At 49.5% G+C, this 26505-nt stretch overlaps 2 protein-coding genes across 7 annotated transcripts in view; one reads left to right on the top strand and one right to left on the bottom strand.

The window, feature by feature from the left end:
* The first annotated feature begins 226 nt into the window (after window positions 1-226).
* Window positions 227-21097, top strand: B3GNT3 (UDP-GlcNAc:betaGal beta-1,3-N-acetylglucosaminyltransferase 3). Of its 4 annotated transcripts, XM_035120803.2 has the most exons (3): window positions 227-260; window positions 14622-14834; window positions 19703-21097. In XM_035120803.2, the coding sequence occupies exons 2-3, from the start codon at window positions 14826-14828 to the stop codon at window positions 20852-20854; spliced, it is 1161 nt and encodes a 386-aa protein (XP_034976694.1). In that variant the 5' UTR covers window positions 227-260; window positions 14622-14825; the 3' UTR covers window positions 20855-21097. The 4 variants fall into 4 exon arrangements, with proteins under 4 accessions (XP_034976694.1, XP_034976697.1, XP_060131415.1 ...); XM_035120806.2 differs by lacking the exons at window positions 227-260; window positions 14622-14834 and adding an exon at window positions 5162-9792; XM_060275432.1 differs by lacking the exons at window positions 227-260; window positions 14622-14834 and adding an exon at window positions 5162-10968.
* A 2655-nt stretch (window positions 21098-23752) lies between these two features.
* JAK3 (Janus kinase 3) overlaps window positions 23753-26505 on the bottom strand; it is a 30765-nt gene continuing 28012 nt past the window's right edge. For 2 of the 3 annotated variants that reach the window (XM_035120211.2, XM_035120213.2), the window contains exon 24: window positions 23753-24299. In XM_035120211.2, coding sequence (XP_034976102.1) covers window positions 24183-24299 — 117 coding nt within the window. In that variant the 3' untranslated portion in view covers window positions 23753-24182. The remainder of the gene's footprint in view (window positions 24300-26505) is intronic. The other variant, XM_035120212.2, reaches the window with a different exon arrangement.

The raw sequence follows: 26505 nt of genomic DNA, 5'->3' as shown, positions 1-26505 counted from the left end.
CTCTTTTCTCTCTCGCTCAAACACACACCTGTAATCTTATCAGGCTCTCCTTCCAGAAAGCCAGGCAGGACCTCGCTCTGCTTCCCCCCCTCCTTTTGGGGGGCACTTGGAGCAGACCTTGCTCTGGGCGTGGGTGTGCCTTCAAGCCCGTGCCTGGCCCCGCCCCCTTACCTGCCCAGGTGAGTCAGGCTACCAGGTGCGCGAGGCAGACGGACTCTTTGCCGGAGTCCTGCAAGGCGGAGAGAAGGCTCAGGCTCTGGGTGAGTGAGTCCATTCAGAAGCGTTGGTGCTTTTATTGGGGGGTGGGTGGGCAAACCCCCCCAATTAGAATTAGGATGTGTGTCTGTACATGCATGGAATTATTCTTCAGATAAGCACAACCAACCCATGATAAAGTAATATGGTCACAGCAGTTTCAATGCGGCATCAAGCTGAACTTTGTCCCTGAGCTTGTTGATCCAAAACATTGCCAAAATAATAATAATAATCAAATCTATTTCCTCCCCATTAACACGTGGGGCTTGTTGTAATTAATTACTGTATCTTACTCAAAGTTTCCAATTTTTTCTCAACCCATTCTGGTGTAGTGGAGCATGTGCTTCCCCCCCCCCTTCCAGTTTTTATCTGTTATAATCTTACGCACTTTTAAGCTATTATAACCTTAGCATTTAGCTATTGCTTTACAATCTTAGTGTTTGCTTTTTAGCTATTATAAATCTTTGCAGCCGTTAAACGCTATTTCTGGATGAAGGTGTTTTTATAAAAAGAATAAAGAACCGGCAAGAGTTAAATGGTATAAAAATTAAATAATCAAATAATAATAATGAAGAGCTATACTGAGCAGTAAACAGGCACAGCCGTGATCAGCCCTGCAGGGATTGATGTCCTCCGTGCCGCTGGGGCCTCTGGGAGTTGTAGTTTGGAAGAGCTAGAAGAGGCAGACTGTTCCAGATGAAGCTTTCATTTATTCTTATGTATTTATTTATACCCCACGTGAAAGGGACTCAAGGCAGCTGACATATAAAAACAAGAACCACATTTTTTTGGGGGGGGTAATTGAAAAGCAGTTAAACATCGATAGAAATAAGACTATATATATCTATAAAATCTGTTTTAAATGTACGATAGAAACAGCAGCAACCTTTTCATTAAAAGGAGTCAGTTCCCCAAAGACTGTTGGAACAAGGAAATCTTCAGCCAGGAAGGATCTGGGCTGTTTTCCTGAGGCAGGGAGTTCCAAAGATCCCAGCCAGCGAGAAGGGGGAATGTGGCTCTCTCTCTCTCTACATGTGAACTGTACAACAATCCTTCGGGGTAGGCTAGACTGAGAGGCCACATGGGTGGCTCCCCAGGCCAGACCTTTCATGGCTGAGTGGGGGGGGATTTGAACCCCACAGTGTCTCCAGGTAGGGCTGGAAGAGGCACCCTTCCCCAAACCCCAGAGATCTGCTGCCAGTCGGTGTGGACATTCCCAAGCTGGGAAACTCAACAGCGTCCGGTATTCCTATTTATGCCATCCTTTTGTTGGGAACCAAGAGGACTAGAATCTTTCTTCATTTCTAGGGAGGACTGTAGTTCAGCAGAACATTCACTCCGCATGCAGGGGGACCCGAGGTCAATCCTTTGAGGGCATCTCCAGGTTGGACTAAAACCATGGAGAGCTGCTCCTTTCTTGTCACTCGAAGCCATGGGCTCAAGTCCTACTCTCTGGAGCAGGAGAAACCAAGCTTGCTCCATCTTCCATATGACAGCCCTTTAGATCAAGCATAGGCAACCTTGGCTCTCCAGATGTTTTGGAACTATAACTCCCATGATCCTTGACCACTGGCCCTGTTAGCTAGGGATCATGGGAGTTGTAGTTCCGAAACATCTGGAGAGCCAAGGTTGCCTATGCCTGCTTTAGATGTTTGAAGATGGCTCTTATATCTCCTCCCAGCCTCCTCTTTCCCAAGATAAACATACCCAGCTCCTTCAACCATTCCTCATAAGGCTTGGTTTCCTGAACCTTGATCATCTTGGTCGCCCTCCTCTGCACACCTTCCAGCTTGTCAACATCCTTCTTAGATTATGTTTGTCAGAGTTAGGTTTGTTTGAACACCTTTACTTTAGAAGGCTGATGCAGCTTGTGGTTTAAACTTTGAGATATGTCCACTAGATTAGAACACCTTGGCTTTAGTAAACTTGCACAGCCATTAGTTGAATCTTGCAAGAAGATGTTTTTTGTTGATTAATAATCTTTGGAGGTTATCTAACCTTCCGTTAAAACAATTTCAGCTTTCTTTCTTTTTTATTTCTTTTTTAAAATAATTTTTATTGAAGATTTTCCAGCTTTATACATCTCTCATAATCTAATAACATAGATTTTTATCTTACATAGAGCACAAAAAAAGGAAAGCGTTGCTTAAAAAAAACACACCACCAAAATAAAGAAGAAGAAAAAGAAAAAAAGAAAAATAAATTTCAATCTTATCTAAACATTCTTCCTATCTTCATCAACTTCCCCGTTCCTCCCTTCCCAAGTCCGTTTTAATCCCAGCTTTAGCAATCTTCACAATTTAACATATTTCTCTAATAATACAGTCTTAATCTTCACGTAATCAACTAATTTTTTATATCATATCAAATTCCCTTAAAAAGAAAAAAGAAGAAGAAAATATTCTGTCTATAAAAACCCCATAGCCTTTAAATTTCCTTTAAAAAATTCCCAATTATCCTTAATCTTTATTACTCACCTGCCAAAAAGAAATTATTATTATTATTATTATTATTATTATTATTATTATTATTATTATTATTATTACTACCCCCTCCCTTCCCCGGTTAGCAATCCCCTGTAAACCCCGACCAGTTCCTTGTAACAATCCATTTTCATACCATTTTCTCCAAGCCTTATTTAATAATTCTATGTGTCTTTCACCCCACTCCTTCTCTTGCCCACTCCAATACCAAACACACTCTTCCCCTCTCCTTCAATTGTTCCCATTCCTGTCCCCCTTTTCTTTTCCCCTCATTCTTCTTCTTTCCCTCCCAGAGCCAGATCTTATTTGAGCCTTTTGTTTTTAGCTTATTGTCGTCTCACTGAGAGACCAAGCTCCTGAGTCTTTTCCTGTACTGGAGCCTGCTGGGTAAAGCCATTGTCCTTTGCAGCTTCTCTCACAAGTTGCTAAGGATTCAGAATTTTCGGCTCGTCTTCGACTTGGAAATACAATGTATCCTCTGGGAGAAACGAACCATTTCAGCTTTCTTTGGGAAAATTTCCCCGACTGCTCTGTTTTATTCAACCTTTTGTGGAGTTCATTACTCTAGTCTGAGTTAGTTTAAACATTAAGATATTTTTTTTTAAAAAAAAAACCAAACTAAAAAGCTTTTTCCTTCTGAGGAAGATATTTCCAGGGAAACGAGAGTACAGTATATAGCCGGCATCTCGTCAGGTGATTTGATTTATAGGTCACTTAGAATAAGTTTATTTTCTTTCTTATTTACTTAAGTGCGGGATACTTTTATATAGTTTTGAATAGTCATTAGTTTTAAGTTGTCTTTGAAATAAGCAAAAATCTGCCCTTATGGGGTTCTCCATCGGTCGGAGAATATAACAGAGAATTTTGAGAAGCAAAGCCTTTTATTTTTGCTGCTGCAACAGGGTCCTTCTCCTCACGCAGGAGAACAAGGAAGGAACCCAGAACAAAAGAGAACCTCCACTTTTATCAGTTTTCCCATCACCAAGAAACACCCCCAAAATACATCATTCCTACATCACAGCTACATAATCAATACCTCACAAAAAGGGAGGGTTCAAGGTAGAGATCTGAGCACCTTTGACACCTCTCCTAGTCCTCCTCTTACCCCTCCCAGGTGTGAATTCCTAAACACAAAGAGAAATTAACAGTTTCCTAAAAGTTGATCACTATCTTTTGTTCGGAGGAGTCTTCCATTGTGAATGAGATGGCTAGTAGTCTGGCACCATTTATGGGGAAATGTCCAGTTGGCAGAACCTCCGGCTTACAGGATTATGGCTCCCAGGTTGACAGCCATGTGGAAATGTGAGTGAGATTCTGGTCAGAGAGAGTCAAAATGGTGTCAGTCAGGCCTGTCTTCCTGTGCTGCTTCAGACATGTGCCTGTACATTCATGTGGATCTTTATGAACAATTATATTATATATATATATATATATATATATATATATATATATATATATATATATATATACCGTGTTTCTCATATTATAAGACATGTCTTATATTTATTTTTTCCTCAAAAAAACACACTATGGCTTATTTTCAAGGGATGTCTTATTTTTTTCCTCCTCCTCCTCCTCCTGCCGTGGCCGGCATTGCTGCTGCGCCTATCACTATGTCTTATTTTCGGGGTATGGCTTATATTCCTTGAATGCTTAAAAATCCTGCTATGGCTTATTTTATGGGTATGTCTTAAAATATGAGAAACAGGGTATATAAAACACCAAAATATACAACAGTCTTCACACTACATCTCGTTTCAGGGAGTTGTCGCGGTGCTTTTGTGTAAGTGTAAGTGCAGAACCTGACATTTCCCCTCTGGAGATGCTTTGGTCTCTAGTGGGGAACAAACCCCTCATGAGACGACCAGGCTGTCAGGTTTGCACTCCCTCCATCTAAATCCAGGCCTAAATACGTGAATAAATCAAATTTCTAAGCTGCAACAGCCCAGAATAGCATTGGCGTGTTTTATTTTTCATGCTCCTCTGCCCTCCGGAGTCCGAGGTATCAATGCTCCTGGACACCAGTTGAAGGAAACCGCAGGAGGGGGGAGTTGCTCTTGCACTCAAATCCTGCTTATGGGGTTTCCGAAAAGTGGCAATAGGTCAGCTAAAGAAGCCAATGCAATTCTGGGCTGCATCAATAGGAGTATAGCATCTAGATCAAGGGAAGTAATAGTACCACTGTATTCTGCTCTGGTCAGACCTCACCTGGAGTACTGTGTCCAGTTCTGGGCACCACAGTTCAAGAAGGATACTGACAAGCTGGAACGTGTCCAGAAGAGGGCAACCATATAGAGGAGGGAGAAAGGTTGTTTTCTGCTGCTCCAGAGAAGCGGACACGGAGCAATGGATTCAAACTACAAGAAAGAAGATTCCACCTAAACATTAGGAAGAACTTCCTGACAGTAAGAGCTGTTCGGCAGTGGAATTTGCTACCAAGGAGTGTGGTGGAGTCTCCTTCTTTGGAGGTCTTTAAGCAGAGGCTTGACAGGCATATGTCAAGAATGCTTTGATGGTGTTTCCTGCTCGGCAGGGTTGGACTGGATGGCCCTTGTGGTCTCTTCCAACTCTACGATTCTATGATTCTATGATTCAGCTGCTATGAGAACAGAATGCTGGACTAAGTGGGTCACTGGCCAGATCCAGCAGCCAGGCTCTTCGTATGTGCTAATGGAGCCTCCAGGTCCAGAGGAAGTCTATCGTGAGTCCTCGGTCCTTATGGGTATTTGTGAGAACAGAATGCTGGACTAGACGGGCCATTTCCCTGATCCAGCAGTGTTCTTGTACTCTTATAGAACCTCCAGGGTTCTATCTCAATTCCCCAGTCCTTGTGAGGACAGGATGCTGTACTAGGTGGGCTGCTTCACCACCTTTTTGGCTCCCGCTAAACTTGGGGTCCCCCCAGACCCCTGGATTTCAGGTCCTGTGAGATCTCCAAGTTCACTGGAGATCGAGCACCCAAGCTCAGCCTCCGGTGACTCACTGTTCATTTGGGGCAGATTTCGGCAAATTATTATGGCCTGTCGTGCCCTGGGGCCTGCTTGCAAAAGAGCGACTCGCCCTACAGGCATTTCTGGTCCCCCGTTGAGAAACTGTTGTCTCCCGGGGACTGTCTGGGTGGCAGAACCAGTCGTGGCTCTGCGCTCTGGCAACCTCCCCAGAGGACAGATTTATTCGTATTTTCTCTGGAAATGGTTTTTTGGTCCCGTTTGCAAAATAAAAAAGTCACTTCTTCCTCCAGAGGTGGCATCTCACGCGGAGCAGAACCTGCCAAAATCAGCTGGTGTGGCTCACTGAGCTTGCTCTGGTTTCGGTGAGTCTACTCTGAATAGCGGTCGCCCTGAATTTGGCTACCCAAAAGATTTAAACAGGACAGGTTGATGTAGCCAAAGCTACCTTCTGCTGAGCTAGACCATTCGTGGAACAGTAGAGATGGAAGGGACCCCAGGGGTCATCCAGCCCAACCCCCTGCCATGGTTCATATCTAGCTGAGATTTGTGGAGGCAGTGGTGGCGCAGTGGTTAGAGTGCTGGACTAGGACCAGGGAGGGACCAGGGTCCGAATCTCCCTGCTCAGCCCCACAGAGCTCATTGGGTGATGCCTTAGGGGCTAGTCGCTCACTCTGAGCGTGACTTTGAGAACCAGTTCACAACTAGGATTCACAGCTAGATTATCAGAACTATACAACAGGGTCATGGGTTTGAGTCCCATGTTGGCTGATAGATTCCTGCATTGCAGGGGGTTGGGCTAGATGACCCTCGGGGACCCCTTCCAATTTGACGATTCTGTGTGAAACGGCTGGCCTCCTCTCCACACAGGACTGCCCTGGGTGGACCTCGCCTCATGTTTGGCCACCTTGGGTTGAGTGCAAAGAGGCTTGTGGCAATTTCCACCTGCAAAGAAACCAGCTTAGCTGCATTCTGAACTAGCAGAATGTCCTGGGCTGTATTTTTATTGGGGCCAGTTTTGTGTGCAATGCAAAGGCGAATGCTGTGGGGTGGGTGTGCTTGGAATGTGACTTGAGGTGGGGTCCCTTTCTTGACGCGGGCTCTGGTTTTGTTGCAGCCCTGCAACATTCCACCGGTGACAGGAGAAGAACCTGATGGGATCAGGCCAGCTCCTGCTCTCACAGGTGCTCAGAGTAAGCTGTGGAACTCCCTGCCGCAGGAGTGGCCACCAACTTGCATGGCTTTAAAAGAGGATTGGCCAAATTCATGGAGGAGGAGAGGGCTATTGATGGCTGCTAGTCAGGGGGGCTGTGCTCCACAGTCAGTGGCAATGTGCCTGGCATCCCCAGGAGGGGAGAGGGCACTTTTGCTGGAATCCTTCTTGCAGGGCACCGATGAGAACAGAATGCTGATTTTTGGGTCTGATCTAGCAATCCAGCTCTTCTTTCGGAACCTCCAGGTCCCGTGACAGTCTATCTGGATTCCTCAGTTCTTAGGGATCTTCAGCCCCTGAGAAGACTGGTGTATTGAATCAAGTGTAGAGTTGGAAGGAACTCTGAGGATCATCTCATCCAACCCCCTGCAATGCAGGAATTGTTAACAGGGAGAATCGTAGAAATGTGGAGTTGGAAGGGACCCTGAGGGTCATCCAGTCCAACCCCCTGCAATGCAGGAATCTCAGACAGATGGCCACCCAGCCTCCAAGAAAGGAGAGCCCACCTCTTCTCGTGGGAGTCTGCTCCACTGTCGATAAGCTCTTGCTGTTACTGTAATAAACAAAATTTGCCCTTATTCCCTTATGGGGTACACAAGAGCCCTTATAGAGTCCTTTGTAGGTTCTCCATCAGTAGGAGAAAATAACAGAGGCCAACCGGAGAAAACTGAGAAGCAAAGCAGCTAGTAAGCTTGATCTTTATTGAACTGATGCAACAGGGTGCCCCCTCTCACGCAGGAGAAAAGAGGAGGACCCAGAACAAAGGTGTGCCTGCCCTTATATAGACATTTTGAAATTCCCTGCCCTGGAGCGCAAGACCACCCCTCCATATATCATACATACATCACAGAAGGGGCGTCCTACAACAGAAATCTGAGTGCGTAGTTTATCTCCTGTCTAGCAGGTTACGGTACCTGTTAATGGTCACTTTATTGGATTACCTGGGGAGCCTGGCCAGTCTTTTTGTAATGATAAATACTGAGCCAGGTCACAGGCTCACCCTATTCATACACAGACATGCCCTTAAGACAGGATTTGTGAACGGAAAAAACAATGGGGAGGCTTTCCATTTTCCTTCGACCTCGCAGAGAAATACGAGGTTAATTTGGGAGGGACAAAATGGTTTCAGGACTTTTAATGTACTGTTTTCAGTCATTGGTTTATATATTTATGTACGTGTTTGCCTTGTACATTTATGAACATTTCTAAGACCTTAAAATTCTTATAACATTATAAATAAGGAAGAGACACTACAGTACCTGCGTTTCTGAGAAATGGCTGGCTGTGGAAGCATTACAAGGAAAGACTTTGAAGCAGATTGGTGACCATTGCCTTCAAAATTATAGGCAGGGATTTTATTTTCCGGATAAACAGGGCTCTGTTTATGCACCTACATGCAGACAGCTTTTAATTGTTCTCTGAGACATGGAGGAAAGAGGGAAAGCGGGACATTCTGGGGTCAAGAGGGAAACTGGGACAGCTTCTGTAGTTCCAGAACTATCCCTGGGAAACTGGGACCCTTGGAGGGTCTCCAACTGCCTCATTGGGGCAAGACCTACTGGGGAGAGCTGCTCATTAGGCTGGTCTGACTCAGTGCAAAGCAACTTCTGGCGTTCCATTCAAACCCATCCTTTTCCCCCCGAAAGCATGAGGTCTATAGAATCATAGAGTTGGAAGAGACCACAAGGGCCATCCAGTCCAACCCCCTGCCAAGCAGGAAACACCATCAAAGCATTCCTGAAAGATGGCTGTCAAGCCTCTGCTTAAAGACCTCCAAAGAAGGAGACTCCACCACTCTTCCTGGCAGCAAATTCCACTGTCGAACAGCTCTTACTGTCAGGAAGTTCTTCCTAATGTTTAGGTGGAATCTTCTTTCTTGTAGTTTGAATCCATTGCTCCGTGTCCGCTTCTCTGGAGCAGCAGAAAACAACCTTTCTCCCTCCTCTATATGACATCCTTTAATATATTTGAACATGGCTATCATATCACCCCTTAACCTTCTCTTCTCCAGGCTAAACATGCCCAGCTCCCTAAGCCGTTCCTCATAAGGCATCGTTTCCAGGCCTTTGACCATTTTCGTTGCCCTCTTCTGGACACGTTCCAGCTTGTCTGTATCCTTCTTGAAGTGTGGTGCCCAGAACTGGACACAGTACTCCAGGTGAGGTCTGACCAGAGCAGAATACAGTGGTACTATTACTTCCCTTGATCTAGATGCTATACTCCTATTGATGCAGCCCATAATTGCATTGGGTTTTTTAGCTGCTACATCACACTGTTGACTCAGGTCTAGAAACTTGGCTCCTGCAGAAATCCTCAGGTGCAATCCCGAAAACCTGCTGGGAAGCCACTGCAGGGTCATCTAGTCCATCCCCCCCTCGACTGGTAAATGACGCAGCTCCCTGTGTTTTGATCAGTGAAGCACGCTGGGATAAATATATCAAAGCGAGCATTTCCCAACTGGTCTGGGGTCTGTCTGTGCCTTTGCAAAGTCGATGCAGGAAACCGAGTTATTAATGGCTTCCGGAAAGTGTCAGACTGGACTAGGAGGTTGCAAAACAGACCCCAAAATAGCTAGAAAGGGAAGTGAGAGCGGAAGCAATGGCTTTGGGTGCAAGCGGAGGCCAGGTGCAAGTCTCTAGGTAGGACTTTGTACTCTGGAGCAAAACAGGAGGACAGACGAGAAGAGGAAGGTTCAGTACAGTATTTGGAACCGAGGAATTAAATTTGCCGCAGGGTGCAGGGAGTTCCTTTCTCCAAAACAGACCAAAGAGCTGCTGAAGTCAAAGATGCAACTGGCTTGTTTCCTGCTGCTCCAGAGGGCAGGATCCAAACTGGCAGATTCAAAGGGTGAGGAAGGAGATTCCGGCTTCTCATCAGGAAGAAGTTCCTGAGGGTAAGAGTCCTTCAATGGCAGAGTGGACTCCCATGAAAGGCAGCGTTGGGAGGTTTCTAAGCAGAGATCGGGGGGGGGGGGTGCACCTGACAGGGATTCTCTAGCTGTGCTTCCTGCACTGCAGAGGGTTGGATTGGATGACCCTCGGGGATCCCTTCCAACCCTCCAATTCTACGACTCCATTTCACCACCCTGAAATGATTTTTAAAGTTTCTTTTCTTTTTTCTTTTGCATTTTGGGTATCTGTTCCTTGCTGCCTTTGCACTTTGAAACGTCTCTGGACTGGTTTGCTGCGCAAATTGTTTGCTGAGGCGTACTGCCAGATAAGGGGTAGGTTGGGAACTCCTTTAATTGGAGCCTGTGGCTTGGAGAAAGCAAACAGGGAGATAACAAGCGCTTGGCACCAGTGGCTCTGTGGGACTTGTTGCCACAACACACACACACACACACACACACACACACACACACACACACAGAGAGAGAGACAAAGAGAATAATAGAATAATAGAATCATAGAGTTGGAAGAGACCACAAGGACCATCCAGTCCAACCCCCTGCCGAGCAGGAAACACCATCAAAGCATTCTTGACATATGTCTGTCAAGCCTCTGCTTAAAGACCTCCAAAGAAGGAGACTCCACCACACTCCTTGGTAGCAAATTCCACTGCCGAACAGCTCTTACTGTCAGGAAGTTCTTCCTAATGTTTAGGTGGAATCTTCTTTCTTGAAGTTTGAATCCATTGCTCCGTGTCCGCTTCTCTGGAGCAGCAGAAAACAACCTTTCTCCCTCCTCTATCTGACATCCTTTTATATATTTGAACATGGCTATCATATCACCCCTTAACCTTCTCTTCTCCAGGCTAAACATACCCAGCTACCTAAGCCGTTCCTCATAAGGCATTCTTTCCAGGCCTTTGACCATTTTGGTTGCCCTCTTCTGGACACGTTCCAGCTTGTCAGTATCCTTCTTGAACTGTGGTGCCCAGAACTGGACACAGTACTGCAGGTGAGGTCTGACCAGAGCAGAATACAGTGGTACTATTACTTCCCTAGATCTAGATGCTATACTCCTATTGATGCAGAGAGAGAGACAGACAGAGAGAGAGAGAGAGAGAGAGAGAGACCGAGTCTTGGCTGGGAAGGAGGAAGAGGATCTGGGAATAATTATAACCGCAGGTCAGAGAAAAGGAAATGATGGGAGACTTAACCATTGTCATGTGCGAAACTGACTTAGTCCTTCAGGTGCCTTGGAGAGTCAGCAGGGCCGGCCCTAAGGCAAGGCTGGGTGGCGCAATGCGCCAGGGCGCCGGGCCGCCAAGGGGGTGCCGCGCTGCTGCACCTGCTGCAGCCGTGCTGTGCCTGCCAGACAGCCGCGCTGGGAAACGGGGCGAGGGGGGGGCACCGGAGGGCCCTTCGCACCATGGCGCCAGGGCGCCAGATATGCTTATGACGGCCCTGAGAGTCAGGCAGGGTGTTTACAGGCCAGAGCTTGCCTAGATGAAGAGGAGAGACCCTCAAGGTGCAAAGGGACAAGCCTGCTGTGATGGTGTTGTTTTTTAAAAATTTAATTGTAGAGTTGGAAAGGACCCCGAGTGTCATCTAGACCAACCCCCTGCAGTGGCCAAGGTGGGGCTCAAACCCATGACCCTGAGAGTAAGAGTCTCCTGCTAAAGCTATCCCCCTCCATCAACACACAGTTCAGGGCTACAAAGAATGGTGTTGCAATCAGTATTACAGCATTATTGTATTTTGTTTGTGAGTTAGGCTCATAGAGGGAGGGACCCTTGTGTGGGTGCCTGGAGGCGGTTGGAGGATGGAATGTGGCAAACAGATTGAGGTTGGATCCTGACAGAAGTACCGTTTTGGGGGGACAGGGGGTGGGCGGGGGTGGGCGGGGGTGGAAGACTCCCCTGGTCCTCAATGGGGTAACTGTGCCCCTGAAGATGCGCAGCCTGGGAGTCATTTTGGACTCACAGCTGTCCATGGAGGTGCAGGTCAATTCTGTGTCCAGGGCGGCTGTCTACCAGCTTCATCTGGTATGCAGGTGGAGACCCTCCTTGCCCGTAGACTGTCTCGCCAGAGTGGTGCATGCTCTGGACTACTGCAATGCGATCTCCGTGGGGCTACCTTGGAAGGTGACCCGGAAACTACATCTACTGTAATCCAAAATGTGGCAGCTAGACTGGTGACTGGGAGTGGCTGCCAGGACCATATTACACCGGTCCTGAAAGACCTACATTGGCTCCCAGTACGTTTCTGAGCACAATTCAAAGTGTTGGTGCTAACCTGTACAACCGTAAACGTCCTTGGCCCAGTATACGCGAAGGAGTGTCTCCACCCCCATCGTTCAGTCCAGACACTGAGGTCCACCTCCAAGGTTCTTCTGGCGATTCCCTCATTGCAAGAAGTGAAGTTGCAGGGAACCAGGCAGAGGGCCTTCTCGGTAGTGGCGCTCGCCCTGTGGAACACCCTCCCATCAGATGTCAAGTAAATGAACAACTCTTTGACTTTTAGAAGACATCTAAAGGCAACTCTGTTTAGGGAAGTTTTTAATGTCTGATGTTTTATCATGCTTTTAATATTCTGCCTTTGCAGATATGTTGCCGTTATTTTCTCTTGACATTAGGAGCTGCCTAATTCAAAGTGCTGCTTTTGATCTGTAACACCTAAAATGGCTCAGAACAGCGTCTTCTTCTTCTTCTTCTTCTTCTTCTTCTTCTTCTTCTTCTTCTTCTTCTTCTTCTTCTTCTTCTTCTTCTTCTTCTTCTTCTTCTTCTTCTTCTATCCCTCGTAGCCAAGTCTTCTCTTCTTCATCTTCCTTCATCTTCTTCAGGCCCAGCTCGCCCATTGACTCTAGTGGCGCATTGCGCCAGGGCGCCTGGGCGATCAGGGGGCCCTATGGGGCAAGTGGGGGAGCTGCACGGCGGCCTCCCTTTTCCCTCCACCAGCCGCGCCGGGAGAGCAGGGAGGTAAGCGAGCGGAACGGGGGCACTAGGACCCTGTTCCGCTCTGCAACGCCAGGGTCATCCCTCACCCTGGCGCTGTGTTTCATTGGTAGAGGTGACGCCACATGGCATCACCTCTACCAATGAAACCCAGCGCCCTGTTGGCGGGAAGGAAACGGTCGTGGACCCAGCAAGCGCCGGAGTCGCCTGCCCAGGGACCCCGGCCCGCTGGGAGAAGGGAGGAAGGCCGCACGGAGCAGCGGCGCCCCCTCCTCCATTCAATCCGGCATCGGACAGGTGGGCAGCCTATGGCACAGCGCGGCCCCGCTGTAAGGTGCGGGGGCCGCCGTGAGGCTCCCGCCGCCCCCGCTGCCCGGCATGCCAGGTAAGAGGTTTCCTTTTTTTAAGAGTGGGGGAGGCACCCAAGGGATCCCTGCAAGGGGGCCCGATGACCTTAAGACGGCCTCCTCCTCCTCCTCCTCCTCCTCCTCCTCCTCCTCCTCCTCCTCCTCCTCCTCCTCCTCCTCCTCCTCCTCCTCCTCCTCCTCCTTCTTCTTCTTCTTCTTCTTCTTCTTCTTCTTCTTCTTCTTTCCCTCATAGCCAAGTAAGATTGTCTTCCATAAACACGGTTTTAACAATGAGTCCGCAAGTGACTGTGGAGGCCAATTCTGGATCCACGCGTCCTTCCACAGTGGGGACATTGGTTTCCAGGCAAGAGTTGATCACGGTGTGGATTTGCCAAGCGTGCCTTCCTCTTAGCACGTTTCTCCCTTGCGTCCTGAGTTCAACTGTCTTCAAAGCCCAGGACACCTTTGGTAAAGGCTGTTCTCCAACTGGAGTGCTCACAGGCCAGTGTTTCCCAGTTGTCGGTGTTTATACTACATTTTTTTTAGATTTGCCTTGAGAGCATCTTTAAATCTCATTTGTTGTCCACCGGTATTTCGCTTTCCATTCTTGAGTTCAGAATAGAGCAGTTGCTTTGGAAGACGATAATCAGGCAACCACACAACATGACCATTTCAACGAAGTTGATGTTGAAGAATCATTGCTTCGACACGGGTGATCTTTGCTTCTTCCAGGATACTGGCATTTGCTCAGGAGAGCAATACTAGATTGCCTTTCCCCATATAAGCCATCCTGAGATCATTATCCAAGGGCAGTGTTTGTGCGCCTCCTCCAAGACAGGTCTGGAGGGTGGCAGCATGAGAACAGGGCCTTTTCTGCAGCGGCTCCGGTGTGGTGTAGTGGTTAAGAGCGGTAGACTCGTAATCTGGGGAACCGGGTTCGCGTCTCCGCTCCTCCACATGCAGCTGCTGGGTGACCTTGGGCTAGTCACACTTCTTTGAAGTCTGTCAGCGCCACTCACCTCACAGAGTGTTTGTTGTGGGAGAGGAAGGGAAAGGAGAATGTTAGCCTCTTTGAGACTCCTTCGGGTAGTGATAAAGCGGTATATCAAATCCAAACTCTTCTTCTTCTTCTTGTGGAATGTTCTCCACAAGGTGCCTGGCAAAGACGTTCCTCTTTTCCCAGGCCTTTGGCAGATTAATATCCCAGTATTTTGTGTTCTTGTTTTGTATTTTTATGTTGTGATCTGCCCCATGATCTTTGGATGAAGGCTGTTATACAATTTTATTAAATAAATAATTTTAAAATAAAGCACCTGGAGATGCTGCCAGTTGGGATTGAGCCTGGGACCTTTCTACACGCCAAGCTCTGCCCACTCAACCCTGGTCCCTTGTTGTGTAGGGCCCCCCCCTGACAAGAGCACCTCCTGCTCTAAGCCATTTCATGGAGGCATCTCACATAGAGAGCAGCTGGGGCAACCCAGCCAGATGGACTGGGTAGAAATAATAAAATGATTTAAATTATGATTCTTTTAAGTAGACGGACAGGACTCCCCTCCGCAGTCTGCCTATTTCGTGCCACGAAAGGCTAGAGTGTCCTCTGCACTCTGCAGGTCAGGGAAGCCAACTTATTTGCTTGCGGCTTCACATCCTTCCTTGATGGACTTCTTCAATTGCACAAGAACACCTTTGTTCACATGCAGAGTGGGAAGTGGAGCACGAGGCTTTCCGAAGGCAGCCCTGTATGGGGAAGGTTTGTTAATGCGTGATGTATTATTATTATTATTATTATTATTATTATTATTATTACTAGCTGACCCTGCCACGCGTTGCTGTGGATTAGTCTGTGAAATGGGCCCTCAGAGTCTCCCTTCAGACCCCCCTGTAGGCCCTAAATGGGCCCTCAGAGTCCCCCTTCAGACCCCCTGGAGGCCCCACTGTGGTTTAGTCTGTGAAATGGGCCCTCAGAGTCCCTGTAGGTCCTAAATGGGACCTCAGAGTCCCCCTTCGGACTCCCCTATAGGGCCCACTTTGGCTTAGTGCAGGGGTGCCCAAACTAAGGCCCGGGGGCCGGATGCGGCCCATTCGCCTTCTAAATCCGGCCCGGGGAATCAGCATGTTTTTACATGAGTAGAATGTGTCCTTTTATTTAAAATGCATCTCAGGGGTATTCGTGGGGCCTGCCTGGTGTTTTTACATGAGTAGAATGTGTCCTTTTATTTAAATGCATCTCTGGGTTATTTGGTGGGGCATAGGAATTCGTTAATATTTTTTTTCCAAAATATAATCCGCCCCCCCCACAAGGTCTGAGGGACAGTGGACCGGCCCCCTGCTGAAAAAGTTTGATGACCCCTGGCTTAGTCTGTGAAATGGGCCCTCAAAGTCCCCCTTCAGACTCCCCTGTAGGCCCCACTGTGGGTCAGTCTGTGAAATGGGCCCTCAGAGTCCCCCTTCAGACTCCCCTGTAGGCTCCACTGGGCTGTTTCGTGTCGGTAGGGAGATCTCCGTGGAGGGTGGGGATCGTGGATTGGGCGAGATATAAGTGGAGGGCACGGATTGTGGATCGGGTAGGATGGTGAAGACCAAGACCTAGGGGGGCATCTCTGGGGAGTGGGGGGATCTCTGGGGTAGGTACCTCCATGGCGGGAGGGGGTCCTTTGGGAGTGGGCTACTGTTGGGGTGGCCTGGTCCCTGGCAGAGGTCTGTTCTCCGGGGTGGGCTGTGGTGGGGTGGAGAGTGGCCGTTATTTTGCCAGTGGGCGGGATTTTGGATGTATGTTTGATTTCGTTTGGCGGGGTGGATGGGGAGTGGGCGGGATTTTGGCAGTATGTTGGATGTTGTTTGTAGGATGTCCACTGGAGGGGGCAATTTTGGGGTATACAAATCCAGGTTTCTACCTGTCCTAGGTGTGTGTATGGACAATGTAAGTGGATAGAGACACTCTCACATGGGGTCTCGATCAAAATCAAAAAATCCTTCCAGTAGCACCTTAGAGACCAACTAAGTTTGTCATAGGTATGAGCTTTCGTGTGCATGCACACTTCTTCAGAAATGGGGTCCCGATGTTGTGGGCAAATTTGAGGACAATCGGGTAAGCGGTTGTGGGGAAAGGTTCGTTGGAACAAAAAGCACCCTATATATATATATATATATATATATATATATATATATATATATATATATATATATATATATTTGTATATGCTGGAAGCCGTCCAGAGTGGGTGGGGCAATGCAGTCAGTTGTTTTGTTTGTTTGTTTAGTCGTTTAGTCGTGTCTTGCACTGCCTCCCGCAGTTTGGTCAAACTCATGTTGGTAGCTTCGAGAACACTGTCCAACCATCTCGTCCTCTGTCATCCCCTTCTCCTTGGGCCCTCATTCTTTCCCAACATCAGGGTCTTTTCCAGGGAGTCTTCTCTTCTCATGAGGTGGCCAAAGCATTGGCGCCTCAGCTTCACGATCTGTCCTTCCAGTGAGCACTCAGGGCTGATTTCCTTAAGAATGGATAGATTTGATCTTCTAGCAGTCCATGGGACTCTCAAGAGTCTCCTCCAGCACCATAATTCAAAAGCATCCATTCTTCGGTGATCAGCCTTCTTTATGGTCCAGCTCTCACTTCTATACATCACTACTGGGAAAACCATAGCTTTAACTATACGGACCTTTGTAGGCAAGGTGATGTCTCTGCTTTTTAAGAAGCTGTCTAGGTTTGTCATTGCTTTTCTCCCAAGAAGCAGGCGTCTTTTAATTTCGTGACTGCTGTCACCATCTGCAGTCAGTTGGGCGGGGTACAAATAAGACTATTATGTTGCTTTGCTAGGATCAACAAACCAAGGTGCTCGAGGCTCCCATTTGCACAGAGTCTTCCCTCTGGATGGAGCCCTGGTTGCTCCAGGACACCGATAGGCTACTTCTTCCTCCTCCTGCTCCCTTCCCAGCATTTCCTCCTTACTGTATGGAAACTGCCCCGGGGTTAAGCTAGTGCTAGTTTCGAATGTTTGCTCTTCCAAAACTGGGATGGGTTCCATCAATAGTGAGCAGCCTGTCCTCTTCTGTGTGTTGCTGAACACACACACACCCTTTGGGGTAAAGTTTATTATTACAATTTTCTTTTTATAATGTATATAAAACAGAGAGGAGGATTGCAACAACAGGCAAAAATTAAATTCCCACCCCAAATAATATTTATTGATTTTCAAACATTTCAATACAAAAACAAACGCAAAAAAGCAAAAATAAAACATAATAAATTCTTACATTAACTTGACATTGTGGACTTCCTCGATTCCCCCCCCCCCCCGGATCCATTTATTAAATCTAAATTAAGCAATTTTCCTTTATCATCTTAAATCATTCTAACACAATTTTTCCATTATTTCACAACCAATTCTAATCTACACAAAGGAAAAAACAACATCGACTGTCCTCAACCTATAATTCATTAATTAATCCAAATCTAAATTTATTTTCCCGTCCATCTCTAATTTTTCCTTTAGCCTCACAATTTATACTCCAAAGTTTTTCCATACATTCATCAACATTTTTCCATTTCTTCTATCATAATAACCTTTAACCACTTTTATCTAATTCTACCCCCCTTCCCCTGGACTCCGGATCTCCCAGGTGTATCAACCAGCTCCATAAAACGTTCCAGTTTCGGACCATCTTAATCAATCAGAAAATAACCCATTGTTGCTTCTCACCCTATTCCCACTCTTTCGCCACCTGGCCACCACTCTCCCTTCTTTGTCCCCTGCTGACCCCCCCCCCAATTTTCTAACTGTAGCACAGTACCATCCAGCTATGTTTCCACTTTTCAGCCCTATCTCAATTTTAACAGGCAAAAATTAAAAGAGGAAAAGCAGAACCGTAAAATAAGCATGTGGAATGAGTAGTTGCACATGAGTTAAAATAGCAAAGTCCAAGGAAATACTGTCAACTTAATCCGATCATCAGGTGCAGTTCCCCACTGGTCACCCTTTTTATGGTAAACATGAGGACTAGGATCTTTGGATGGTATTCATCATCCCTGAGCATTGGCCGTGATGAAGGCTGCTGGGGTTTGGCACCCCATAGCGTCTATAGGGCCACTGAGTCCCTAAGACAAAGTGCAGGCAGCCAGCCATAAGGACATTTGGATGGTCCTGCTTTCATGGGCTGGTTGGGCACAGAGAAAGAGGCTCACAGCCAGGGGATTGGTGGTGGGAAGACGATGGGGGAGAAGAATGGGAGGAGGAGGTGGTGGAAGCTGAAGAGGCAACAGGGTTTAGTGAGCAGGGAGAGGCTGTGGCAGAGAGAAGTCCAGAATCAGAGGCAGAAGAGGTTTCTGGAGAGGAAGGAGGCCAAGAGGCTGAGAGGAGTCTGGCTGGGGAAGAGTCACGGGTATCGCCCCCTCCTGTTGTGACCAACTCCCCTCCCCGCTGGTCTGCCAGAACCAGAAGAGGGATAAAGAGCGTGGTTGGCTGCACCCAGGCGTAGCCTCAGATTGCTTGGGGAAAGTCCTGAAGAGGAGGGGACTGAGGTGGGAGGAAACGGCTGGGGACACCCAAAGGAACCCCCATAGGAAGAAGGCTCAGGAACAAGGGGTTGGAGGTGGGACGATGATGAATGGCTGGAAGGAGAAGATGGAAAGGAGTGTGGTACGAGAAGCAGAAGAGGTAACACAGCTTAGTGAGCGGAGAGAGTTGGTGGCAGAGAGAAGTCCAGAATCTGAGGCAGGAGAGGAACAAGGGTCTCTTCCTTCTGTGTCCCCTCTTTGTCTCCCAGAACCAGAAGAGGCATGAAAAGGGTGGAGGAAAGGTTGGCTGCTCGTAGGTGCAGTCTCCAATTGCTTGGGGAAAACCCTGGAGAGGAGGGGACTTAGCTGGCTATGGGCAGGCGGGGACTTTCAGTCTCTGCGACTGCTTCATGGGGGTAAGAACTACTGGGGAATAGTTGCTGTGCTCACTAGGCTTGACACCCTGTGCAGATCCTGTTTTGGCTAGAAAAGAGTCAACTCCTATTTGCATGGTGTGGTTTACTCCTGGTTCATGTCTGGATCAGTCTTAGGTGGGCGTATGTGTGTGAGAGAGAATCTACCTCATTCCCTGAGCTGTAGGGTTGGAAGGGACCCCCAGGGTCATTCAGCCCAACCCCTGAAACACAGGAATCCCTCGTGTGAGGGACAAGGGATACAGGGAAGTCCCTCCCATCTTAAGTTCCAGCCCATCCCCAAGCGCTGGGGAGAGCAGGGAGAGCTCTGCCTCCAGCGGAGAGTCAGGAAGTGGTGTCCGAGGCTCAGGCAAGGTTGCGGAGCCCATGCCCCAGGTGGGACAGGAAGGTGTGAGCACGGGGGGGAAGGCCAATTCCCCCAACTCCGGAATTGAGACGCAAACGTGGGGGGAAGAGGTTGGGTCTCCCAAAGCTTCTTTGCTGGAAGAAAACACGCCAATCTCCATTCGGAGGTTCTGACACCTCACCGTAAGCATGTATATAGATCGTTCTGACCAGTGTAAATAATCAGCACTCAATAAAAGTCTAAAAAGACTATGCTGCGAGGAGTCGTTACTCTAGAGTAGCCACATCAGCACCTCTGACACCTCGTGTGCCTCTCACCCACTCTGTTCTCCCCTTCTCTCCCAGGTGGAAATGTCGCGACGTTGGTGCTACAAGGTGGAAGCTGCCGTCTTGGGTGTGGTGGGCTTCATGGGGCTCTTCTTTCTCCTCCAGACAGACGAGGACCCTGCTGTCTCGATGGAGCCCAGAGCCGCCACCCCAAGTCCATCCACGTCTGCTGCCACCACCCAGCCCTGGCGCAACCCCGCTGCCGAGTGCCGCGAGAACGTCTCCGTGGCCAGTGTCCCTGGCTTTGCCGAGCTGCCGGGCCACATCCAGGACTTTTTGCGCTACAAGCACTGCAAGGCGTTCCCGCTGCTCCTGGACTTGCCGAAGAAATGCGGGCGCCCCGAGTTCTCGCACGAGGTCTTCCTCCTGCTGGCCATCAAGTCCTCTCCTGGTAACTATGAGCGCCGTGAGATCATCCGCAAAACCTGGGGCCGTGAGCGGACATTTGAGGGCGTCCACATCCGCAGGGTCTTCCTGGCGGGGGTCCCGGGGAATGCCCGCGATGCCCGCAAGCTTGGCCAGCTGCTGAAGCTGGAGACGGAGGAGCATGGGGACATCCTACAGTGGGGCTTCCAGGACAGCTTCTTCAACTTGACACTCAAGCAGGTCCTCTTCCACGCCTGGATGGAGGCTCGCTGCCCGGGCGTGCGGTTCGTCTTCAACGGGGACGACGACGTCTTCGCCAACACGGACAACATGGTGCGCTACCTTCTCGGCATCCCGGGTGCGGGCGATGAGCATCTCTTTGTGGGGCAGCTGATCACCAATGTGGGCCCCATCCGCGAGAAGTGGAGCAAGTATTACGTCCCCGAGCAGGTGACCACCTCCAAGTCGTACCCGCCCTATTGCGGCGGCGGTGGGCTCCTCATGTCCGGCTTCACCTCGCGGACCATCTACCAAAAATCCCTGGGCATCGAGCTGTTCCCCATCGACGACGTCTACCTGGGCATGTGCTTGGAGAGGGCGGGACTGGCGCCCGCCTCGCACATGGGCATCCGCACGGTGGGGGTGCGCGTGCCCTCCTCCAAGCTCGAGTCCTTCGACCCCTGCTATTACAAGGAGCTGCTCCTGGTCCACCGATTTGTTCCTTATGAGATGTTGGTGATGTGGGATGCCATTCATCAACCGGACTTGATCTGCGGGAAGAAAGTTGTTCTCCCAAACCTCTGAGGCCTGGGGTGGGGGGTGGGGATTTTGGATGTGTGTGCAAATGGGAGAAACTGTGATGGAGGATGCCCTTTTCCTTGCAGGATTTGCTCCTCTCTCGAACTCGTCTCCTGCAGCAGAGGGCAATGTTTCCTGGAGGGATTTCCCACTCTCTCAAACTCTTCTCCCCTGGACAGAGAACCGCAGGAAGGGTGTGTGTTTCTGTATTTGAGGGGCTGCGGCAGCTATGGGTGGGTGGGTGGGGGGCTTGTTGGGGTAATTTATTCTTCGCCCTTAGCCCTTCAGTGTAAGCCAAACAGACGGCTCGGTGCAGCTGGCTTCACTTTGACTGGCTTGACTTCTTTGAAGGGGGAAAACCTTTGCAAAAGGGATGGCAATAAAGAATTGAACATTGAAACTGTAGCAGCTTTGACAATCCTGACGCCCCACAATGCAACACTCCTCTGGGGTCTTCCTGGTAGGACGTGCTGCGCTCAGGAACCCCAAAACTCCTTTATCTTCCAACTCTAAGATTCTATGATTCTGCCCTCCTTGTGGAAAAGAGGCAGCTGTGGTTTGGGTTGGGCAAATGGCGCCCTTGAGTTCCGGCTTGGTGAAGTGGCATTGGGGTGGTGAGCAGCCCTAAGGCTGGTGGGGGTGATATTTTGTTCCCATGTCAGCAAACGAAGAAAGGCAGTGGCGGTGTAGTGGTTAGTGTGTAGGACCGGGACCTAGGAGGGACGAGGGTTTGAATCCCACCACTCAGCTGTGACGCTCAGTGAGGACCTCCTAGGTGGTTGGAGTCTCTCTCTTTTCTCTCTCAGCCTAGCCTTCCTCATAGGATTGGGGTGGGGAACCCCCTTCCAACTCTAGAATGCTATGATTTGCACCGGTTCCTGCCTGGATTTGCATTCAGGTGCTGTGCTCACCCTTGCTTACATAATTGCTTCCTTTGGCCTTTATCCTCCTGCTTGATCGACAGATGCTAAAGCAGGACGGCCTTTGGAAAGGCCAGATAAGCAGGGTGTGCGATGCCTTACAGGAACTGCCATTGTTCCAGAGCCAGGAATGATCGTCATAATTACGAGCAAACCATCACATAGTTTCCTTACATAATAATAATAATAATAATAATAATAATAATAATAATAATAATAATAATAATATATTATTTATACCCCGCCCATCTGGCTGGGTTTCCCCAGCCACTCTGGGCGGCTTCCAACAGAAATATTAAAATACACTAATTTCTTAAAGATTAAAAGCTTCCCTAAACAGGGCTGCCTTCAGATGTCCTCTAAAAGTCTGGTAGTTGTTTTTCTTTTTGACATCTGGTGGGAGGGCGTTCCACAAGGTGGGTGCCTCCGAGAAGGCCCTCTGTCTGGTTCCCTGTAACCTCACTTCTCGCAATGAGGGAACCGCCAGAAGGCCCTCGGTGCTGGATCTCAGTGTCCGGGCTCAACGGTGGGGGTGGAGACGCTCCTTCAGGTATACAGGACCAAGGGCGTTTAGAGCTTTAAAGGTCAACACCAACACTTTGAATTGTGCTTGGAAACGTACTGGGAGCCAATGTAGATCTCTCAGGACTGGAGTTATGTGGTCCCAGCGGCCGCTCCCAGTCACCAGTCTAGCTGCCGCATTCTGGATTAGTTGCAGTTTCTGGGTCAAAGGTAGCCCCACATAGAGCGCATTGCAGTAATCCAAGCGGGAGATAACCACAGCATGCACCACTCTGGCGAGACAGTCCGCCAGCAGGTAGGGTCTCAGCCTGCATACCAGATGGAGCTGATAGACAGCTGCCCTGGACACAGAATTGACCTGCGCCTCCATGGACAGCTGTGAGTCCAAAATGACTCCCAGGCTGCGCACCTGGTCCTTCAGGGGCACAGTTACCCCATTCAGGACCAGGGAGTCCCCCACACCTGCCCGCCTCCTGTCTCCCACAAACAGTACTTCTGTCTTGTCAGGATTCAACCTCAATCTGTTAGCCGCCATCCAACCTCCAACCGCCTCCAGGCACTCACACAGGACCTTCACCGCCTTCACTGGTTCTGTTGCTCAATATGTACCACAGACTCGTTTGATCTTGGCCATTGCTCTCTTTCTGAGGTGCAACGGAGTGTGCCTTCGGGGGGTGAAGTCAAAATGCTTCACTAGCAGCACCCAAGTGACCTCTCCTTGGCGCAGGGTCGTGTGTCTGTGGGTCCTGGGCTGCCCAGACAATGAGGACCCCCCCTGGCCTCACTGATGGCGTAAAAAAGGAAAGCAGAGCAAGACGTTGGGCGTACAAGGCACCATCCAAATGCCTTAGGGACTCCTCTCCAGATTTCTGCAGGGTTTACACTTTTATTCTCCTGAAATATCCCGCAAGGCAGTGGACATTTAGGGTAAGGCTTTTCCTTCTCCCAGATGGGCTCCTTTCCCAGGTGGACGACCCCCACTCACTTCCCTGGAGAGAGGTGTGGCCATGGAGAAGGTGTGTGGCCTAGGGAGGCGGGTGTGTGGCCTGGGGATCATTCTGAGGGCCTTCTGGTGAGATTTGAGGGCCACATCCACCTGCTCGCCCTTTAATCTGTCTCCATTTCAACTGAAGAAATGACAGCGTCTGTCCTCAATTACAGTGGCACCTCGGGTTACAAACGCTTCAGGTTACAAACACTTCAGGTTACAGACTCCGCTAACCCAGGTTAGGGTACCTCGGGTTAAGAACTTTGCTTCAGGATGAGAACAGAAATTGCATGGCGGCGGCAGCGGGAGGCCCCATTAGCTAAAGTGGTACCTCAGGTTAAGAACAGGTTCAGGTTAAGAACAAATTAAGTTCTTAACCCGAGGTACCACTGTAATTTTTTTCATTTATTCTTTAAAACAAAATCTCACAGCCGTTCAGTTCTGCGTGCTCTTCGGTCCTGGAGACGATGAGGAAAGAGAAATGCGGCAGGCTTGGGTTTATTTATTTTTGACTTTTAAAGAATTTTATTAATTTCTGCAGCCATAAAGAAGGAAAGAAAAAGATCCTTTAGCAATGAGAGGGAGAGGCGGAGGAAAGCCCCCCCTTTTGCCACCCCCAAAGCGCCCAGCATGGGAAGCGGGGTGGAATGAAGTCCTGGGTTCAAGGTCCAGACTCTGCAGAAGAGAAGGTCAGTCCTGGGACACAGGATCCCTGGATTCAAACAACAGGAAGAGAGATCCCGACTCAACATTGGGAAGAACTTCAGGGGCAAGAGCCGTCTGCCCCTCGGAAGAAGGGGCAGGCTCTCCAAAGTTTCATTTGGCTTTTGGCCATGTGGTTTTGCTTGTGCATCGGAAATTGGATTTTAAGAGATTCAATTTCCCGGCCAGTCTTCCTCACCTGCTAGCCCCGCACTTTGCAGCGGCCGCTCCTCAGGGCTTCAATTTGGGGTGCCAGCTTGCAGAACGGAGGCCTCTGGGCCGGGGAGAAGGACCAGCAGGATTGCATCAGTGCATAAACCTCAAGGAAGAGGGAGAGGAGGACGGAGGTCAGAACCGGGTGTGATTCCACTCTGTGCCAATGTTTGGTGTGGCTTTCCTCCCCGCTCCATAAATCCTTTATTTACCGTGTTTCTCCTAAAATAAGACGTGCCTCTATAATAAGCCATGGCACGATCTTTTACAAGCAAAAAATATAAGACATCCCCCGAAAATAAGACGTCTTGGGGGTACCGGTACCTACCAGACCCAGCGGGAGCCGGCAAATGCAGCAGCGTGTGCCGCGCCGAGCCCCAGCCCACCAGGAGACCCAGCACAGCGACGCGCCGAGCTCCGGCTGAACGGGCCCCAGGACCCGGCAGCGGGCGGTGCGCGAAGCCGCAGCAGCCGGCAGGAGCCGGCAGCAGACCCAGCCGCGCCGCGCCGCGTCAAGCCCAGGGACCCAGCAGTGGGCTCAGCGGGCGGTGCGCGAAGCCCAGGGACCCAGCAGTGGGCGGCGCGCGAAGCCGCAGCATCCGGCAGCAGCCGGCAGCAGCCCCAGCCCCAGCCGCCCCGCCCCGCGTCAAGCCCAGGGACCCAGCAGTGGGCTCAGCGGGCGGCGCGCGAAGCCGCAGCAGCCGGCAGGAGCCGGCAGCAGACCCAGCCGCGCCGCGCCGCACCGCGTCAAGCCCAGGGACCCAGCAGTGGGCTCAGCGGGCGGCGCGCGAAGCCGCAGCAGCCGGCAGGAGCTGGCAGCAGCCCCAGCCCCAGCCGCACCGCGCCGCACCGCGTCAAGCCCAGGGACCCAGCTTGTTCGCCTTTTACTCTTTCTCCCATCCTGATTCTCATAATGACCCTGCGAGGTAGACCAGGCTAAGAGAATGTGGCGATTGGCTCCCACGGCCACACTTGGTGAGCATTAATGGCGGCATCAGGGGGATTTGAACCCTGGCCTCTTCCGGGCCCCAGTCCAGAATTCTAACCACTCTGCCATGCTGCCTCTCCGTGATCTCTCGCTTTACACGTGCCCCAATCTCCAAGGCATTAGAGATGTCTCTCAGCAGACCTTCTGAAGAGGAAGGTCACCACTACTGGTGGATCTTTATACCGATCCCCGCAGCGGACACCCTGCAAGACTGTGCAGCCTCGGTGCACTGGATCAAGAACAGAAATTTGACGAAGAGTAACTTAAAATAGTTGCTTTATTATGTACAGCAGAGCAAAAAAGCAAAGCAACGCATGTACAGCTCTCTCACCAGTAACAATCTCCAGACTCACTCCAACAACTCTAACCTCATCTCAATAACTCTGCAGTACAAGGTAAAGGTAAAGGGACCCCTGACCATTAGGTCCAGTCATGACCAACTCTGAGGTTGCGTGCTCATCTCGCATTATTGGCCGAGGGAGCCGGCGTATAGCTTCCAGGTCATGTGGCCAGCATGACAAAGCCACTTCTGGCGAACCAGAGCAGCACACGGAAACGCCGTTTACCTTCCCGCTGTAGCGGTTCCTATTTATCTACTTGCATTTTGCAAGTAGGTTGGCAGGAGCTGGGACCGAGCAATGGGAGCTCACCCCACCACAGGGATTCGAACCACTGACCTTCTGATCAGCAAGCCCTAGGCTCAGTGGTTTAACCCACAGCGCCACCTGGGTCCCTCGTATATTTTTATACAAAATATATATATATATTTCGTATCAAATTTGGACACAACACCACATTCCACAATGGGGAGTGTTCTTAGCAACATAGGCTATACAAATGTCACACCTGCGCAAGGTAAAAGCCCCTTTTTGGGACCTCAAAACTCAGCCAGCAGACCCTGCCGGGCATGCTGGGAAAAGAACCTACAGGAGAGGTAGCAAAACATCATCCTCTAGCGGCGTCTATACTGTTACTGCAGCTAAAAAAAGCTTCCTTGTGTGTTTGATGAGCCTATATAATGTTGTATATATGTGACTCTAAAGCAGGCATCCCCAAACTTCGGCCCTCCAGATGTTTTGGACTACAATTCCCATCTTCCCTGACCCCTGGTCCTGTTAGCTAGGGATCATGGGAGTTGTAGGCCAAAACATCTGGGGGGGGGCGCAATTTGGGGATGCCTGCTCTAAAGCTTGGGTTCAATTTTATATCTGCTTACAGTGACTTCAAAAATGGTCAAAAAACTGATAATTTTTTTTAAATCATTTTGTGCGTGAGGTTTTGTTTTTTATCAAATCTCTTTGAAAGTACTGGTAAGATTTTATCT

Source organism: Zootoca vivipara, chromosome 6 (genome assembly GCF_963506605.1).
Source record: "Zootoca vivipara chromosome 6, rZooViv1.1, whole genome shotgun sequence".
Classification (NCBI taxonomy): Eukaryota; Metazoa; Chordata; class Lepidosauria; order Squamata; family Lacertidae; genus Zootoca; species Zootoca vivipara.
The sequence above is the reverse complement of the archived record's forward strand: the minus strand, read 5'-3'. Positions and strand labels throughout refer to the sequence as shown.